This window comes from Poromitra crassiceps, assembly GCF_964638095.1.
Source record: "Poromitra crassiceps genome assembly, chromosome: 6".
Taxonomy (NCBI): Eukaryota; Metazoa; Chordata; class Actinopteri; order Beryciformes; family Melamphaidae; genus Poromitra; species Poromitra crassiceps.
Window position 1 is genome coordinate 51,871,035 of NC_139627.1, and position 20,754 is coordinate 51,891,788.

The 20,754-nt window shown below is 45.0% G+C and overlaps 1 protein-coding gene across 1 annotated transcript in view; it reads right to left on the reverse strand.

Annotated features, from left to right (window-relative positions):
• Window positions 1-656: 656 nt before the first annotated feature.
• slc39a10 (solute carrier family 39 member 10) overlaps window positions 657-20,754 on the reverse strand; it is a gene marked incomplete at its 3' end in the record, with an annotated part of 78,157 nt that continues 58,059 nt past the window's right edge. Inside the window, exons 5-11 of the mRNA XM_083639049.1 lie at window positions 18,090-18,265; window positions 12,325-12,495; window positions 11,526-11,634; window positions 8,198-8,497; window positions 6,757-6,837; window positions 1,151-1,341; window positions 657-809 (exon numbers count right to left, since the gene is read on the reverse strand). Of these exons, the coding sequence (XP_083495175.1) occupies window positions 657-809; window positions 1,151-1,341; window positions 6,757-6,837; window positions 8,198-8,497; window positions 11,526-11,634; window positions 12,325-12,495; window positions 18,090-18,265 (1,181 nt within the window). The remainder of the gene's footprint in view (window positions 810-1,150; window positions 1,342-6,756; window positions 6,838-8,197; window positions 8,498-11,525; window positions 11,635-12,324; window positions 12,496-18,089; window positions 18,266-20,754) is intronic.

Consider the following 20,754-nt stretch of genomic DNA (forward strand, 5'->3'; position numbering starts at 1 on the left):
TACCGGGCACGGATGACGGGACACGGCACAGGGGTTGGTAAGAGACGAGGAAGTAGGGGAGGGGGGGGGGGGGTGGTACCACAACAACACACTAACAACAGGTTCTGATGGATGAGAGATGAGCTGCTGGACCCTGACAGCTGCCCCTCTGCAGGAAAAGCTCGCCCTGCGCCCCACCTCACTACGGAGCAGCTCACGAACACTGTCCGCTCCAATGCGGATCTGTGGGAGGATCCTTCCAACTGGATCCACCCCACCAAACGCGTTATCTCTCGTTTGGGTTGGCCAGAATTTAAACAGGGAAAAGTGAAGCTATAGCTGCTACTGCGACCTCGACACTAAGCTGGGAGTACAGTGGAGTAGGAGTGCAACCTTTAGAGTATTCCTTCAGTAGGGCGTTGGTGTTTCACACGGTGCAGACAGAAGTGACAGAAGACAGGAGGGACAGTGTCCACGTCACTAGCGTGATCATGGGTTATGCATAAGCCACTGCTTTGGGCTTTGAAATGGAGGCACAGGGCATGAATGAGATTCACCATGCAGGCAAGACCGCAGCATCACATTGCAAACGGAGCATGTTAACGCCGAGAAGCACAATATCCACACGTCCATCTCTCCCCTCCTTCGATAACACCCCCCTCCCCCCCCCCACCCGCCTAGAAGCCAAAGTCGAGAACGATGCGGTCTTCGAAGATGGCGATGAGCAGCATGATGCCGAACCCGGTCAGCAGGCCCAGGTTCTGGAGGACAAAGTGTCCCAGCTGGCAGCGCTTGTGCTCCTCACTGTCCCCGTGAAGCATCTCCGGCAGCTACAAAACAGAAGGAGGTGACCAGTTGGGACGGGATAAAAGACTTCCTGCAGTAGCAAATAAGTCTCCAGACATGAGATTAGGAAGAGTTTGAGTTTGAGTTTAATCATTCTGGCTTGCAATACACGATTGAATTATGCAGAATGTACACTTGAAAAAAACAACAAAAAATACACATACATTATGCATTATTAAAACAGACCGCAACATCAAAAACACAATCAACGCTACAGCCCATTAAAAAGCCTGACGCCACAAGAGATGGTGGACTGACAACGAGTGAGAGAAAGTTAAGATAATGATCTCTTGAGCAATATAATTATGACAACCTGGCAACTTACCATATCCACCAGAGCCACGTAGAGGAACATGCCTGCCGTGACGGCGAAGATCCAGCTGGTGACGTTGTGTGTGTAGGTGCCCACAGCTGTGCCGATCATCATGCCCACATAGGCCATGAGGGCAGACAGCAGGTTGTAGACGATGGCCTGCTTCACACTCATGCCCGCTTTCAGCAGCACCGCAAAATCACCTGTCAGTCACACACAAGAGACACACACTCATTTCAACGTGATTACATCAACTCACAGGCACCTGTCCCTCAACCCAATGCATGTGTGTGTGCGCACACACACACACACACACGTACACACACACACACACACACACACACACACACTAGGGCTGTGAATCTTCACTGGCCTCACGATTCAAATCAAATCCCCAATTGTCTATATTATTACTGCACATGGCTACCTTTCCATCAATTAATACAAGCAGTCAGATAAATATCAAGTCCCTTTTTTTACTTAGAAAGTGCTTTAAAATCTGAATGTCAACAGAAATTTAAACCTAAACTATTCATCTGTCAACGATTCAATTTGATTCACACGTCCGCATCACGATGCATGGATTAATTTCTTGACACCCCTAACACGCGCGCACGCACACCCACACGCACACGCACACCCACACCCACACGCACACGCACACACACACACACACACAGAGCAAGCAGATATGCATAAGCAATAAGCAACAAAAGCAAATATTTTGCCCGCCAGTTCGTGATCCAATTTTGGAGACGTGAAAAACGGTAAAAATAAAGAAAGTGGTGTGTCAATTTCTTTTTATATATATATTTTTTGGATAATTTTTTGGGCATTTCACCTTTATTATATAGGACAGTAGGCAGACAGGAAAGGTGGGGAGAGAGTTGAGATGACATGCGACAAAGGACCGTGCGAAGGGCCCAGCCTTCGTGGTACGCGTGCTACCAGGTGAGCCACCAGGATGCACGTGTGTGTCTAAACTTTTCACTGGTAGTGTGTGTGTGTGTGTGTGTGTGTGTGTGTGTGTGTGTGTGTGTGTGTGTGTGTGTGTGTGTGTGTGTGTGTGTACATATACACACATATATATTTATTCTAGGGGGGCTCCGATCCAATTTTTTGCCACCGATCACCTATGGGAATCATTGCCTATCGCCTATGGGAAATATCTGCCCAACCGATCATGGATCACCGATATATAAACTCATCAAAAAAAGTTCCGAAACGTTATTCCGGTCGATTATTTCTCCCCTTTAATAATACCAATTGGTATTGTATTTTATATCGTTAGAAAGCCTGATTAGTCACCTTTACAACGGGGTACAACTTGTAAGGACCGTGCATTCATGGACTGAGCAACACAGCTAAACGTGAGGGGTGGCGCCCCAATTTTTTTTGCCAAAATCTCCTGCAATATCCTTCTGTTGGTATTTGAGAGAAGGAGAGGAGAGAGAGATGCATAGAGAGAAGGGGTGGCCTACATTTCCTCCATAATGTAATGAGCCACCTCTTTTCCTTGCTAATTACTACAGTGAATATATCAGCACTCTGCTCTCCTCCATCCATCAAATGCTGCCTGTTTACGCGTCACTCCAGTGCCCCCCCCCCCCCCCCCCCCACTTCAACTTCCTCTGGCACTTCCTGCCTCCTCGGTTCCACTCCGTCACACGCACTCGGCGACGCCTGCCGCCGCCTCGTCTACCGCAATTAACACACCCATCACTGCCAATTAGCTTCACGATGGGTGGTTAAAGAACCCCCATAATCATGGTCTCTGCCTTCCAGCTGTCAGTCAGGGTAGCTTTTGTGTTCAGGAGGTGCACTCATCAAACGACCGCGGCGGTCTGGCACGCGGCCCTACGGAGGTGAGGTGACTGCTGCCAAGTCAACAGCGAATGGGAAATTGCTTGCGGCGAAGGAGAACGATCTCACGAATCTGCACGTCACACTGTGGTTTCGAGACAGGGTTCGTGTTGCAGCTAGCCATCTGCAAAACCCGACTTTCCAGAGGTTGTTTCGAGGCACCAAAACACAATTGGGTAAAGACAGAAAAAAAGGAACGGTTGGAGCAGAAGGAAAAGACTTGGCGCTCTCGTCCTGTACAGCCTCAAAGAGACTCTCGTCCTGTACAGCCTCAAAGAGACTCTCGTCCTGTACAGCCTCAAAGAGACTCTCGTCCTGTACAGCCTCAAAGAGACTCTCGTCCTGTACAGCCTCAAAGAGAGAGCCTAGATAAGGTGTGGCGCTGCCGTGCTGCTGAAGGAAACGGCACATCCTTCAATGCAGTTCCTTGCAGTGTCACATCCTTCAAAGCAGTTCCTTGCAGTGTCACATCCTTCAAAGCAGTTCCTTGCAGTGTCACATCCTTCAAAGCAGTTCCTTGCAGTGTCACATCCTTCAAAGCAGTTCCTTGCAGTGTTCGCTATGCACCAGATCGGCAATACGTCATTTTGTAGGCGGCTGCTGGCGGCACACGTTCCCGCCCCCTTTTAGGGGGGAAACGCAAGCCTCTCCCCGTTGACCTCAATGTAAAATAGCACTACCAAAAAAAATTATAGAAAAATAACAGAATCAATCTCGTTTATTAATGAACCCAAAACACCATGACATGACAATATATATTACAACTTGGCCGGCCACACAATGTGCAAGATACATGGTAAATATGACTTTGACCCGTCTAAAATCATGTGACTCATGACCCGTCTCTGACCTAGTTCTGGTGTCTGTCTGCCTGTTGCTAATTTAGTCTTCCGACATGAAATGCTGTTGTAGTGGAGCCCAGCGTCGCTGTAGGCTACTTGGCTCTGGGCTGTAATGTAAATATGTGACATGAGTCACATGATTTTAGATGGGTCAAAGTCATATTTCCGGTGTATCGTGCCCATTCTATGGTCAGAGGAGTTGTAATATATTGTCATGTCATGGTGTTTTGGGGTCATATAAATTAGATTGATTCTGTTATTTTTCTATATTTATTTTGGGTAGTGCTATTTTACATTGAAGTCAACGGGGAGAGGCTTGTGTTTCCCCCCTAAAAGGGGGCGGGGCCTAATTGCAGATCTGATGTTACTGTATGCTTCATCCTCCTTTTGTAGCCGCAAATGTTTTCCACAGCGGCCCATTTCCCCCTTTTTTAACCTTGGAGACACCAATAACACTAGGATGCTGTTAGTCAACACAAGGGTGGGCAGGTACACTAAAACACACAGTTATTCTCTCTCTCTCTCTCTCTCTCTCTCTCATTTGACAGTAGTCTATTTATCAACCACAGAAACAACGCATGGAAACTTGGCTACGACGGGAGACATCATTAGTACTGATCTAGTGTGGATGGTCCCGCACACGTTCCTCGTCTCTCATCCTTCTCTCTCCCATCTCTCCAAGTCTCTCTCTCACTTGTACGTACAGAATCAGAGGAGGAGACCTTGCTATGCGCACTAGTTGGGACAAACAGGTTCACTGTTGCTGCATCAAACACTAGTACAGATAGAGTCCTCACAGAGAACAGAGGACATGCAGATAGGGTCCTCACAGAGAACAGAAGACATGCAGATAGGGTCCTCACAGAGAACAGAAGACATGCAGATAGGGTCCTCACAGAGAACAGAGGACATGCAGATAGGGTCCTCACAGAGAACAGAAGACATGCAGATAGGGTCCTCAGAGAGAACAGAAGACATGCAGATAGGGTCCTCACAGAGAACAGAAGACATGCAGATAGGGTCCTCACAGAGAACAGAAGACATGCAGATAGGGTCCTCACAGAGAACAGAGGACATGCAGATAGGGTCCTCACAGAGAACAGAGGACATGCAGATAAGAGTCCTCACAGAGAACAGAAGACATGCAGATAGGGTCCTCACAGAGAACAGAAGACATGCAGATAGGGTCCTCAGAGAGAACAGAAGACATGCAGATAGGGTCCTCACAGAGAACAGAAGACATGCAGATAGGGTCCTCACAGAGAACAGAAGACATGCAGATAGGGTCCTCACAGAGAACAGAAGACATGCAGATAGGGTCCTCACAGAGAACAGAAGACATGCAGATAGGGTCCTCACAGAGAACAGAAGACATGCAGATAGGGTCCTCACAGAGAACAGAGGACATGCAGATAGGGTCCTCACAGAGAACAGAGGACATGCAGATAGGGTCCTCACAGAGAACAGAAGACATGCAGATAGGGTCCTCACAGAGAACAGAAGACATGCAGATAGGGTCCTCAGAGAGAACAGAAGACATGCAGATAGGGTCCTCACAGAGAACAGAGGACATGCAGATAGGGTCCTCACAGAGAACAGAGGACATGCAGATAGGGTCCTCACAGAGAACAGAAGACATGCAGATAGGGTCCTCACAGAGAACAGAGGACATGCAGATAGGGTCCTCACAGAGAACAGAAGACATGCAGATAGGGTCCTCACAGAGAACAGAAGACATGCAGATAGGGTCCTCACAGAGAACAGAAGACATGCAGATAGGGTCCTCACAGAGAACAGAAGACATGCAGATAGGTCCTCACAGAGAACAGAAGACATGCAGATAGAGTCCTCACAGAGAACAGAAGACATGCAGATAGAGTCCTCACATAGAACAGAGGACATGCAGATAGAGTCCTCACAGAGAACAGAGGACATGCAGATAGAGTCCTCACAGAGAACAGAGGACATGCAGATAGAGTCCTCACAGAGAACAGAGGACATGCAGATAGGGTCCTCACAGAGAACAGAAGACATGCAGATAGGTCCTCACAGAGAACAGAAGACATGCAGATAGGTCCTCACAGAGAACAGAAGACAGAGAACAGAAGACATGCAGATAGGACCTCACAGAGAACAGAAGACATGCAGATAGGTCCTCACAGAGAACAGAAGACATGCAGATAGGGTCCTCACAGAGAACAGAAGACATGCAGATAGGGTCCTCACAGAGAACAGAAGACATGCAGATAGGGTCCTCACAGAGAACAGAGGACATGCAGATAGGGTCCTCACAGAGAACAGAAGACATGCAGATAGGGTCCTCACAGAGAACAGAAGACATGCAGATAGGGTCCTCACAGAGAACAGAAGACATGCAGATAGGGTCCTCACAGAGAACAGAAGACATGCAGATAGGGTCCTCACAGAGAACAGAAGACATGCAGATAGGGTCCTCACAGAGAACAGAAGACATGCAGGGACTGTTGGGGGAGAATTCATGCATCCGCAGCTGCACGTCTGTACGAGTCTCAGTGTGTTGAGCGATGAGTGCCAGGCACGCTCTGCCATCTCCACTGACTGACACATTGACAAGCCATTTCGCTGCTGTCAGACAAAACCCATTTAGCTGGAAAAAGGACATTTTTCAGCGGTGAAGAGAAGAATGATTATTTTCTTATTGACACCCGTGGGTTTTTAGCAAGTTCCAAGGGAGCAAGGGTCACGAAAAAACTTTAAATTAACGCACAAAGAGAAAAGAAAGAAAAAGAGCAGCGATATGTGATGTGAACTGGCTGTGAGGCCTTGACAAAACCAGCATTGTTCTACTCATTGAATGGGTCGACTGTGCAAAGACTATAGTGGGTAATGAAGTCAATGACTTGTGTGAGATAACGGATGGGGCAGTCCACTTACCGAGTTCATGAGGTAATTCATGGCAGAAGACTGCCACTGATGTACTGATGCCTCCTGTGATGTTTGCACTGAATGCTGCACCTATAGAGACAGACAGCGATTCAACAGGTCTTTAGGGACAAGTCTGCACAAATGTAAATGACCAAATGCATCCAATGTAGATTAAAGTGATTCTGAAATGGGCCTAAAGTTTTTAGAAGCCGTATCCAAAGCTAATAATTTAAAGCGCCGTTCAAGTTTTGCTATTGGAGAAACTGCGCCCTCTGGGTGCAATAGCATCGGTATTGATATCGCCGTTCAAAGTCAACAAAACACAGCGCCAGAAAGCTCTATGTACATGTTGTGACATCGGATACTCAAGGCTTTACGCCGAAACGTCCGATTTTTCTCTGCCCAATAAAAGGCTTTTTTTTTTCAAATTAGCCTACCGTGAGTGCCGGCTCTCCTCTTACATCAGATACTCACCACGTGATAGAATAATAATCCATAGTTACGTGAAACGTCATTTTCGTAGCAAATCCGCACCAAGTTACTTCCTTGTTTTAGTGAACACAGCATCTTGCCTCCGGGACGCAGGCACCAAACTGCTTAGTCCCAGGAGAGGCCTTTGGAGGGCGGTGTGTGACCAATAGAGGTGACATTCTCCCTGTTACAAGTCACTCTACCATCTTCACTGACTAAAAAGCTGCTATATTAAGGTGAAAAAGTTACTGATTGGGGCTTTATGTAGTTGAAACTGTAACACAATTGATAAATCACCTCTGTTAACACTTAATGAATATTCACAGAAATATTGTTTTTTTTTTATGAGACTGGGAGGCATAAATTATGACTACGTGCTATGGTGAAATAAATTTTGGCTACATGATATTCTAGGTTGATTATATTTGTGGCGCTAATTATGTAATGCTTCACTGTGCACTATTGGGCAGTTATATACCTTGCTTACTAATTCTTATTCATTATTTGCTTTAACCATTTACTGTTGAGGTGACATTATGAATGTGAGAGAACTTTTTTCAGGTATTCCAACATCTCTTATTTTGATTTCATTTTGTATTTTTGACATTGTGGATTGTCCATTATGTGATGTTTGAACCTCTTGTCTTTTATGTGGACCCCAGGATGTTACTGCGCTAATGACTAATGGGGATCCTAAATAAACAATACAGAATTATTTGATTCATCCGTTTCAGCCTGATGCCATGATGAGGAGTAACTTGTTATTCCTATGAATTGTGTTATCCCACCAGTCATCCAGTCTATAGATTTGTCTATACATGTAGTTTTACTCTATAGTTTTGGGAGACCGGTGTTTCTTTTAAATACTGTATTATTCATGATCAAATAGCTATACTTAATTACAAAATTACATTACGTATACAAACTTCTAAGTGCAGTGACGCACAGCAATTCTTGATTCAAAATCAGAAACTCTGACCTATGGCGAGGCCATCGCTGAAATTGTGCATGCCGTCCCCCATGATGACCATCCAGGCGATGCTGGCGATGCCGGCGTCCTTCATCTCCTGGTCCGAGTGGCAGTTTCCACCGTGCGAGTGTCCGTGGCCGTGCTTCTTGGCCTTGCGTCCGTTCTCCTTGGTGGGCGACTGCTGCTCGTGCCGCGGGTCTGCGGGCGCCAGCGGGGTCTTGTTGGTTGGAGAGTCTGGCGTCTGGAGCTCTGTGAGCTGCGTGTCGTTGTGGCCGTTGTCACAGGAGATGGCCAAGCTGCTGTCAGGACCTTGGGGGGGGGGGGGGGGGGAGAGCAAACCTTATTGTGGAAACCTTTCATCCAGGCTCAAATCAGGGCCTGTGTCCACCTAGCGTCTTTTCCTCAGGTCCAGCGTCTTTTTTCAGTTGTTTCCAATGGGGGGAGAGCGTATGCGAGCGCACACGGACGTCTAGAGAAAGTGCGCTGCACCCAGCATCTATTTTCAGAGCGCTCCGGCGTTTTTGTGCACCGGCCCCCAGCGCTCCCAGCTGAGAATAATTTAACTTTTCAGAAAGACGCTGGTGTCGGGTGCTCCTTTTCTGGCAACTAATCATATGGAGAAACTATCGCAACAGAGACAGAAAGGCTCAATTGTGGGAGCAGATTGGCAAGACACTTCATATTTCTGGTGAGTGTTGTGCTTACTGCTTTTAATAGCGTAGCCTACCTGTGTTGTTAGCTTGCTAGCTGTCAGCTATCAAGCTACTACTGCACTGAACTAACGGCGGAGCGCTCTGAAAATAGACGCTGGGTGCAGCGCACTTTCTCTACACGTCCGTGTGCGCCGGCATACGCTCTCCCCCCATTGGAAACAACTGAAAAAAGACGCTGGACCTGAGGAAAAGACGCTAGGTGGACACAGGCCCTAAAGCTGCACACTGGTGCTCTTTCTTTCTGGACTGTAAACCTTACAGATCCTGTGAATACTGCCCGTTGTTCCGCAGATTGCTTTTGTTCACCGGCAAATACTGTGTCTTGAAGCGTTTATTCTGCACCCGGCATGAATATGACTTGTGTATTATTCTGCACCCTGCATGAATATGACTTGTGTATTATTCTGCACCCTGCATGAATATGACTTGTGTATTATTCTGCACCCTGCATGAATATGACTTGTGTATTATTCTGCACCCTGCATGAATATGACTTGTGTATTAGGTGTCTGTCTGCACCCTGTATGAATATGACTTGTGTATTATTCTGCACCCTGCATGAATATGACTTGTGTATTAGTCTGCACCCTGCATGAATATGACTTGTGTATTAGTCTGCACCCTGCATGAATATGACTTGTGTATTATTCTGCACCCGGCATGAATATGACTTGTGTATTAGTCTGCACCCTGCATGAATATGACTTGTGTATTATTCTGCACCCTGCATGAATATGACTTGTGTATTATTCTGCACCCTGCATGAATATGACTTGTGTATTATTCTGCACCCTGCATGAATATGACTTGTGTATTAGTCTGCACCCTGCATGAATATGACTTGTGTATTATTCTGCACCCGGCATGAATATGACTTGTGTATTAGTCTGCACCCTGCATGAATATGACTTGTGTATTATTCTGCACCCTGCATGAATATGACTTGTGTATTATTCTGCACCCTGCATGAATATGACTTGTGTATTAGTCTGCACCCTGCATGAATATGACTTGTGTATTAGTCTGCACCCTGCATGAATATGACTTGTGTATTATTCTGCACCCGGCATGAATATGACTTGTGTATTAGTCTGCACCCTGCATGAATATGACTTGTGTATTATTCTGCACCCTGCATGAATATGACTTGTGTATTAGTCTGCACTCTGCATGAATATGACTTGTGTTCTGCAACCTGCATGAATATGACTTGTGTATTAGTCTGCACCCTGCATGAATATGACTTGTGTATTAGTCTGCACCCTGCATGAATATGACTTGTGTATTAGGTGTCTGACCCTGCATGAATATGACTTGTGTATTATTCTGCACCCTGCATGAATATGACTTGTGTATTAGTCTGCACCCTGCATGAATATGACTTGTGTTCTGCACCCTGCATGAATATGACTTGTATATTAGTCTGCACCCTGCATGAATATGACTTGTGTATTAGTCTGCACCCTGCATGAATATGACTTGTGTATTATTCTGCACCCTGCATGAATATGACTTGTGTATTAGTCTGCACCCTGCATGAATATGACTTGTGTATTATTCTGCACCCTGCATGAATATGACTTGTGTATTATTCTGCACCCTGCATGAATATGACTTGTGTATTATTCTGCACCCTGCATGAATATGACTTGTGTATTAGTCTGCACCCTGCATGAATATGACTTGTGTATTATTCTGCACCCGGCATGAATATGACTTGTGTATTAGTCTGCACCCTGCATGAATATGACTTGTGTATTATTCTGCACCCTGCATGAATATGACTTGTGTATTATTCTGCACCCTGCATGAATATGACTTGTGTATTAGTCTGCACCCTGCATGAATATGACTTGTGTATTAGTCTGCACCCTGCATGAATATGACTTGTGTATTATTCTGCACCCGGCATGAATATGACTTGTGTATTAGTCTGCACCCTGCATGAATATGACTTGTGTATTATTCTGCACCCTGCATGAATATGACTTGTGTATTAGTCTGCACTCTGCATGAATATGACTTGTGTTCTGCAACCTGCATGAATATGACTTGTGTATTAGTCTGCACCCTGCATGAATATGACTTGTGTATTAGTCTGCACCCTGCATGAATATGACTTGTGTATTAGGTGTCTGACCCTGCATGAATATGACTTGTGTATTATTCTGCACCCTGCATGAATATGACTTGTGTATTAGTCTGCACCCTGCATGAATATGACTTGTGTTCTGCACCCTGCATGAATATGACTTGTATATTAGTCTGCACCCTGCATGAATATGACTTGTGTATTAGTCTGCACCCTGCATGAATATGACTTGTGTATTAGGTGTCTGACCCTGCATGAATATGACTTGTGTATTAGTCTGCACCCTGCATGAATATGACTTGTGTATTAGGTGTCTGTGAAATAAGCGTGTGAACTGTTGTGACCCTGCCCCTCAAACAATTGGAATTGAGATTTGTTAAGAAGCAGAATCGATAAGCAGAATCAGAATCATTAGAATCCAAACGATACCAACCCTATGCCTGCCTGCACCGAGCAATCGTCAGTTGTGGCGTTCATGCTGCAGTACAACCCACACACAAACCCAGGGGTCAAGTGTAGCGGCTCTGCTTACCTTCAGTCAGCGGCGTGAGGTGGAGCCACTCGGTGTCTGAGCGGCGGTTCAGCTTGTGATCCGACAACTTTCTGCCAATCTTGCCCTCCTCCTTCAGCTTCTTTGCGTCCTGTGAGGGAGAAGATGGCTCAGTTTCACACTCCATCTACAACGACTCATCCATTTTAAACACATCACTCTTGACTCATAAATAACCCCGACTGCATACTCTCCCCTTCAACAAGTACTTTTTAAGTTAATCTCTGGCTTGAGATGAACTAATAAAAAAATAAGAAAATACATAAATAAATATATCTATATCTATATATCTATATATATACATCTATATATATATATATATCAATCAATCTTTATTTCGTAGACACAAGGTCCATTAAAAACACATACAACAATAAAACCACACAATACATACAAGGAACACACATTACAAAAGGCTGGCATACCAGTGTTTCCATAAGGCTGACTGGTATCGTGTGTCACTGGACTTGGGGTCCACCAGTAGCACCAGTAGCATCTAATATATATATATATATATATATATATATTATGTATATATCGCTCTCACTCAAAATATAAGCGATGTCATGTATAGTTTTTGAGATATTAAGCTTCGTTTGGCACAACTCATACTAGATAACTGCCGCGGTTCTGGGGGCTTTGCAGTGTCGTGACGTCACGCTGATTCCTCGTACAGGCTAACTGTGTATAGGGGAGTAAATATGTGAGCAATTGAGGTACGTCATGCAGCCTAACCCAACAGCGCTCCCATCGGGTACAGCTGGGGTCTTCTCCATCTTACCCGTTGGTCTTTGTAGTGCTTGAACATGCCGATACAGTGTTCGATGATGAAGAGGAGGTAGATGCCGGCCAGCGCCGTCAAGCCCTTCCACACCCCGTCAAAGGCTATTAACAGATCCTCTTCCTCCTCCTGCTTTTCCCCATCCGGGCTGTGGTCATGCTGCCCTTGAGACTGTATGTGTGCATGAGAGGGAAGAGAGAGAGAGAGAGAGAGGGAGAGAGATAGGGAGGGAGGGGGAGAGAGCGAGGGAGAGAGAGAGGGAGAGAGAGAGAGTCGGAGAGAGAGAGAGAGAGGGAGAGAGCGAGGGAGAGAGGGAGAGAGAGAGCGAGGGAGAGAGAGAGAGGGAGGGAGAGAGAGAGAGGGAGAGAGAGAGAGAGAGAGAGAGAGAGAGAGAGAGAGAGAGAGGGAGAGAGAGCGAGGGAGAGAGAGAGGGAGAGAGAGGGAGAGGGAGAGGTAGAGAGAGCGAGGGAGAGAGGTAGAGAGGGAGAGAGAGCGAGGGAGAGAGAGAGGGAGAGAGAGAGAGAGAGAGAGAGAGAGCGAGGGAGAGAGAGAGAGAGAGAGAGGGAGAGAGAGGGAGAGAGAGAGAGAGGGAGAGAGAGAGAGAGAGGGAGAGGGAGAGAGAAAGATGAGAAGACAACAGGATTAGGAGATAAATGTAATTTCCAAGAGCAGACTTAGATGAAAGTGCGTATGCCTCCTGCCAGCGAGAGAGATAACATGAGATCAGTCTAAAGCTGAGAGAGATAACATGAGATCAGTCTAAAGCTGAGAGAGATAACATGAGATCAGTCTAAAGGCTGAGAGAGATAACATGAGATCAGTCTAAAGGCTGAGAGAGATAACATGAGATCAGTCTAAAGGCTGAGAGAGATAACATGAGATCAGTCTAAAGGCTGAGAGAGATAACATGAGATCAGTCTAAAGGCTGAGAGAGATAACATGAGATCAGTCTAAAGGCTGAGAGAGATAACATGAGATCAGTCTAAAGGCTGAGAGAGATAACATGAGATCAGTCTAAAGGCTGAGAGAGATAACATGAGATCAGTCTAAAGGCTGAGAGAGATAACATGAGATCAGTCTAAAGCTGAGAGAGATAACATGAGATCAGTCTAAAGCTGAGAGAGATAACATGAGATCAGTCTAAAGCTGAGAGAGATAACATGAGATCAGTCTAAAGCTGAGAGAGATAACATGAGATCAGTCTAAAGCTGAGAGAGATAACATGAGATCAGTCTAAAGGCTGAGAGAGATAACATGAGATCAGTCTAAAGACTGAGAGAGATAACATGAGATCAGTCTAAAGCTGAGAGAGATAACATGAGATCAGTCTAAAGGCTGAGAGAGATAACATGAGATCAGTCTAAAGGCTGAGGGAGATAACATGAGATCAGTCTAAAGACTGAGAGAGATAACATGAGATCAGTCTAAAGACTGAGAGAGATAACATGAGATCAGTCTAAAGGCTGAGAGAGATAACATGAGATCAGTCTAAAGGCTGAGAGAGATAACATGAGATCAGTCTAAAGACTGAGAGAGATAACATGAGATCAGTCTAAAGGCTGAGGGAGATAACATGAGATCAGTCTAAAGACTGAGAGAGATAACATGAGATCAGTCTAAAGACTGAGAGAGATAACATGAGATCAGTCTAAAGGCTGAGAGAGATAACATGAGATCAGTCTAAAGGCTGAGAGAGATAACATGAGATCAGTCTAAAGACTGAGAGAGATAACATGAGATCAGTCTAAAGACTGAGAGAGATAACATGAGATCAGTCTAAAGGCTGAGAGAGATAACATGAGATCAGTCTAAAGGCTGAGAGAGATAACATGAGATCAGTCTAAAGGCTGAGAGAGATAACATGAGATCAGTCTAAAGACTGAGAGAGATAACATGAGATCAGTCTAAAGGCTGAGAGAGATAACATGAGATCAGTCTAAAGCTGAGAGAGATAACATGAGATCAGTCTAAAGCTGAGAGAGATAACATGAGATCAGTCTAAAGGCTGAGAGAGATAACATGAGATCAGTCTAAAGACTGAGAGAGATAACATGAGATCAGTCTAAAGACTGAGAGAGATAACATGAGATCAGTCTAAAGACTGAGAGAGATAACATGAGATCAGTCTAAAGCTGAGAGAGATAACATGAGATCAGTCTAAAGGCTGAGAGAGATAACATGAGATCAGTCTAAAGGCTGAGAGAGATAACATGAGATCAGTCTAAAGGCTGAGAGAGATAACATGACATCAGTCTAAAGGCTGAGAGAGATAACATGAGATCAGTCTAAAGGCTGAGAGAGATAACATGAGATCAGTCTAAAGGCTGAGAGAGATAACATGAGATCAGTCTAAAGGCTGAGAGAGATAACATGACATCAGTCTAAAGGCTGAGAGAGATAACATGAGATCAGTCTAAAGGCTGAGAGAGATAACATGAGATCAGTCTAAAGACTGAGAGAGATAACATGAGATCAGTCTAAAGACTGAGAGAGATAACATGAGATCAGTCTAAAGGCTGAGAGAGATAACATGAGATCAGTCTAAAGACTGAGAGAGATAACATGAGATCAGTCTAAAGGCTGAGAGAGATAACATGAGATCAGTCTAAAGGCTGAGAGAGATAACATGAGATCAGTCTAAAGGCTGAGAGAGATAACATGAGATCAGTCTAAAGGCTGAGGGAGATAACATGAGATCAGTCTAAAGGCTGAGAGAGATAACATGAGATCAGTCTAAAGACTGAGAGAGATAACATGAGATCAGTCTAAAGGCTGAGAGAGATAACATGAGATCAGTCTAAAGGCTGAGAGAGATAACATGAGATCAGTCTAAAGGCTGAGAGAGATAACATGAGATCAGTCTAAAGGCTGAGAGAGATAACATGAGATCAGTCTAAAGACTGAGAGAGATAACATGAGATCAGTCTAAAGGCTGAGAGAGATAACATGAGATCAGTCTAAAGACTGAGAGAGATAACATGAGATCAGTCTAAAGACTGAGAGAGATAACATGAGATCAGTCTAAAGACTGAGAGAGATAACATGAGATCAGTCTAAAGGCTGAGAGAGATAACATGAGATCAGTCTAAAGACTGAGAGAGATAACATGAGATCAGTCTAAAGGCTGAGAGAGATAACATGAGATCAGTCTAAAGACTGAGAGAGATAACATGAGATCAGTCTAAAGGCTGAGAGAGATAACATGAGATCAGTCTAAAGACTGAGAGAGATAACATGAGATCAGTCTAAAGACTGAGAGAGATAACATGAGATCAGTCTAAAGACTGAGAGAGATAACATGAGATCAGTCTAAAGGCTGAGAGAGATAACATGAGATCAGTCTAAAGACTGAGAGAGATAACATGAGATCAGTCTAAAGGCTGAGAGAGATAACATGAGATCAGTCTAAAGGCTGAGAGAGATAACATGAGATCAGTCTAAAGGCTGAGAGAGATAACATGAGAGTGCAGTGAACTGTGGAGAAATAGGTCAGTAGTCACTAGTGGATGGAAGAGTTGTATCCCAAAATGAAATATAGCACCTGCCAAGTAAAACTCACTTTGGATTCTTATTGAAGTTGGTAGTTATCCGAATACCTTTTGTTTGATCTAATAGTGACATTTTAGATGGAATTTGGAATATTGACCAATGGACATGTCACATTTCTTATATCTAAAATATATAGCATTTTGGAATAACGTGCATTTGTATATAAAAGTAAAGAGCACAACTGTGAACTAAAATATACATCAATTAGACTGCCAGAAAAATATTATCTATTAACACTTTCAGTGCCACGGCCCTTGGGCAAAAGGTTGCTTGCTGTGCCACATAGGCCGCAATGCATTTTAAAACAGTCATATAATTTCTTTAATAATTACTATGTAAACACTGAACACGCACAAATAACGATGAGACTCTCTTCTATCACCTGCAAAAAAAAGTTTATTGATCCCATTTTCCGTTCTTTAGTTATGAGCCGGAGAAGATAGCTTGATTGAACGAAAAACAGAGCTTTTTTTCTACGAGCTGAGATAATGAGCCTTTTGTGAAATTAAACATTTCAAGCACATCACTGACTCTGAAGCTAATTTTCTGATGTAGTCACACCTCAAAAATAATTTCCTTCAATAAAACAGTGAAGGCAAGGGAATTTTGTTTGGAAGAATAATATTTTTAGCTGAAACCAGCAGCGCTGGCGCCTGCATGCGCTGCTGGTTGCAGCTTCTTGCTGATCTTTTGCTGCTGGTGGGCATCGGATATTCTGGCTTGCGTTTGCCAACCCTGTCCTGCTGTCTGGGTCTGTGTTGTGTACTTGGCTCTGCGTGCCCACCTCCCCCCCTCCTCCTCCCCCCCCCCCCCCCGTTGTGGGAGGAGTGTCTCTCTGCTCTGCTGTTTTCTCTGCCTGTGCTCAGCACTGAAAAAGTCCGCTAGATCCTGCTTTTTTACAGCCGCGTGTACCAGCTCCCATGCTTCGAGTTGAGAATAATAACAAATCCACGGCTGATCATGTGTTGCAGCGGACACGGAGGCTGTTGCAGCGACACGGAGGTGCTCAATTGTGATAGCAGATTGGCTGCTGCAGGGGCACAGCTAAACGTTGCTTCAATGAAGCAGCTGCATACGGACGGATGCGATGCGATTTCCTTCCCCCCAATGACTTCTTCTGTGTGTTTCACTCCACGTTCTCTCATCTGGAGAGCGCTGTCGCCACCTAAGGGTTCTGTAAAATAGGTTAGACACATTCAATACCTCTGAATATTGTAAGAGGCGATGTAAGAGGCATAGATCGACACCCCCCCGTCAAAAAAAAAAATTAGAGTTATTGACGCCATTTGGCGTCGCTGGCACTCTACGGTAAATTTCTAATGACGCCATATGGCGTCGCTGGCACTGAATGTGTTAATGTATCGTTCAGATTTTTTAAATTTGTATTATTATTAACTTCAGTCCTCACCATAAATTCCAAATATTCATTCCTTTTCAGAAGTTTAACCCTTTAAATGTCAGTTTTTGTGATTAGACCAAGAGGGGCAAGTGGGCAATGTCTGTCTGTCTTGTTTGTTTCAATTTTCATCCCACTGATGATGTCATAGTGATGTCATAAGAGCAAAACCATCTTATGACATCACTGATGTCATAGGCACTGATGATGTCATAGTGATGCCATAAGCGCAAAATCATCTCATGACAGCACTGATGATGTCATAGGCACTGATGATGTCATAGGCATGGTGACATCATCAGTGATCATAGACCAGCATGACATCATTGTGATGTCATCAGTTGCAGATGCAAAGTTGAGCAATTGTGCGCTGCGCATGTAAAGAAGTTGATCCTGATTTTGGAGGGCTTTCTGGATAGCAGTTGGGTAGAAGCTGTCCCTGTGACATTGGACTGCATCACAATGAGCTGTGTGTATCGTTATATTCACAATAGTTTCCAGTAATATTCCAGAAGTAGTTTTTGTCTCCAATCCAACATTTAATTCCAAAATTTATCAAATGTGATTTCTCGCTCGCTCCCTCGCTCTCTCTCACACTCACACACACACACACACACACACACACACACACACACACACACACCTTTAGAGACTTTAAAGATTATTACACTTCAGTTAATTATGTTGTTTTAACTCTATATTGTTTTGTAGAGAATGCTTGACCATTAATACTAATTTCACGAGTGTAAAGAAAACCCATTGCACTCGACCGTCCCACCCTCCACAGTCAGTCAGCACCCAGCCACCCTGCAGTACTCACATGTGGCAGCAGGTGGAGGAGGGCGTCGCCGCTGAGCGTGCCCACTGCCAAGGCCACCAGGAAGGTGAGCAGGAACTTGAAGCAGGACTGCTTGAGGATGGGCACCAGCACCACACCCAGCAGAGACAGCAGGCTGATGATGGTGATGGACACAAAGCCCCACACCCACACCATAGCTAGGGACAGAGACAGAGACAGAGACAGACAGAGACATATTCATACATAGATATTGTACTGTAGATAACAAATGGTCCCATGACAACAACCACAGGCTGGTGTAGAGTGAGGAGACCACCCGTCAACTGGAGGACCCCAGTTCAAGCCCCCATTTCAGAAACATCCTCCCTGCTCAAGTGTCCTGGAGCTAATCCCTGACCCGCCTGTGGAGGGCAAGCAAAAAAAAGACAATTTCCCTACAGGTATTACGTGATGAATCAACCACCTGTAGCATATCCTCTTGTGTCATAATAGGATTGAAAATAGCATTTGATGTGTAGCTGGTATTGCGTAGGCCGATCGGACGTATTGTTTATAATGAGTTGCCATGGTGACTCTGTTTGGGTGGCTCTTACGGGGGTTACGTCAGTACGGAGGGGTTAAAGAAGCATTTCCGGCAAAGGGCGCTCGCTCCCCGAGTAGCGTGCCAGACTGCATGGACAATGGTGTTCTGATAAGCCGTGAGGTGGACACATGGGTTGTGCATTTCCTCCTTTTCCTAACGGAGTGTCAAGTGTTAGTGCTGTGTAGGAGCGCACACTGAGCAGAGGAGCGCACACTGAGCAGAGGAGCGCACACTGAGCAGAGGGCTGGTGATCCACCAGAGGAATGGATTGGCTAAAGACAAGCAGCTGGACAGGAGCTAGCTGCTGGCGGCGCTACATCAACAGGTAAGCTCCACAGTGTTTCCCCTAGAAAGATGTTCAGGCCTGGAGGGATTTAGAAACGTACCCCGACCGCAACGGTGGGGGCCGTCGCTGGCGACGCTAAACTTTTAGCTAACCTGTTCGCATCTATGTTCGCAACGGCATCCCAAGTATCATCATACTATTATGGGATGCGATGCGAACAGTTGTATTATGGGATGTGCGTTTCCCAGGCAACAACACACGTTGACACGTTTTGGAACAGCGCCGCTGCTCCGAAAAACAAAATGCTTATGGTTTTGAATGATTTGGCATTTTCTATTACTGTTAACACCAGTATTGTTGTATTGTAATAATATGCCATAAAGGTTTATTGACATTTTGGGGAGAGCAGGAAAAATAATTTAAAAAACAAAAACAAAAACAAAAACTTTTTTTTCTGGCCAGGCGGGGGCGCCGTTGGCCTGGCGGGCCCGCCAGGCCTGTAGAATGGTAGGAGAAACACTGCTCCTCCATTCTCCATTCTCCAACTCACTAAGCTGTGGCAACCCTCCCCTTCTTTCTTTAACCCTATGATCATCATAGCAGCCGCGGCCGCCGGAAGCCCACAGACGAACGATTGCCTTAACGATATGAAGAATAACGATGCGCGGGGCCGGCGGTCACACTTATTTATGCATAATGCAGAGCGGCAGGTTCATCGCTTCATCACCTATTTCGACTATTTCTTTAAGCCTCTGGCTATGCTAGCTAGCTATCAGGGCAGAGAGCAAAAAGGCAAAAAAGAAGTAAAGACAGCAAGTACCGATATGAACTGACTGATGACTTTGCATGTATTCAGAGGCCGGGGCCACATTGTCTAATTTGAATGGCGAGCTGGAAAGATGTGTTCGTCAGTTGGCACACTTGGCAATGGAACATAGATGGACTGGCAAGAGAAAATGAGTCCGGTCAAAACTGGGAATAAACTTCAATGCAACTTGAGCTAATGTGGCTTTGCTGATAACATTTGGTTTCCTCTGACTGATGCAGACTTCTTTATTGACTCATGCATGACTCGATATATACAAGTCAATAATGTATCACATAATGCAAATATATTTTTTAAGAGATACCTGGCCAAGAAAGCATCATCAGTGAGACACACAATAAGTTGCAAGTTGCAAACCAACAACAACGCAAGACCAAAAATACTGTCAAACCCCCCAAATCGGGTAAGTGCAAAGGCAGAACTCCCTGCAGGAGCAGACAAAGTGTAGTCCAATAGCAGATCGGTAGGCCCGCCAGAACATCAGGGTCAGGAGGCAACCGAGTACAGTACAATTTGATTTTCATATTCCAATAAACACGGGGGAACTTTTAAGATTGATTCAGACACGTTCACTATTTTAGGCTGCCAACTATAGATTTTTCTTTTTAAGAATACGCCAGCAGAGGAGGAATTCAAAAGGATAGTTGCTTCTTGGTTGACTGCCAAAGTGGCTGTAGAGTGGACAAACATAGGCGGCATCTCCCCCTCTCCTTCTCATATGTAAAGACATCTATCCTCTGGAGGAAGAGTGTTCACTCCACGTGTCCTTGTGATGACACACGAGGCCTAAAGCCACCAATGGAAAGTGACACTTCAGCAGAATTGCCCGCGCCTCATTTGTCATTCAAGGCCGGAGACGTGAAGCAGAAAAGGGAAAGTGAGAAAGGTACACTATCATTTAAACTGTCACTTCACGTGTCATTGGAGGAGGAGGAGGAGGAGGAGGAGGAGGAGGAGGAGGAGGAGGAGGAGGAGGAGGAGGAGGAGGAGG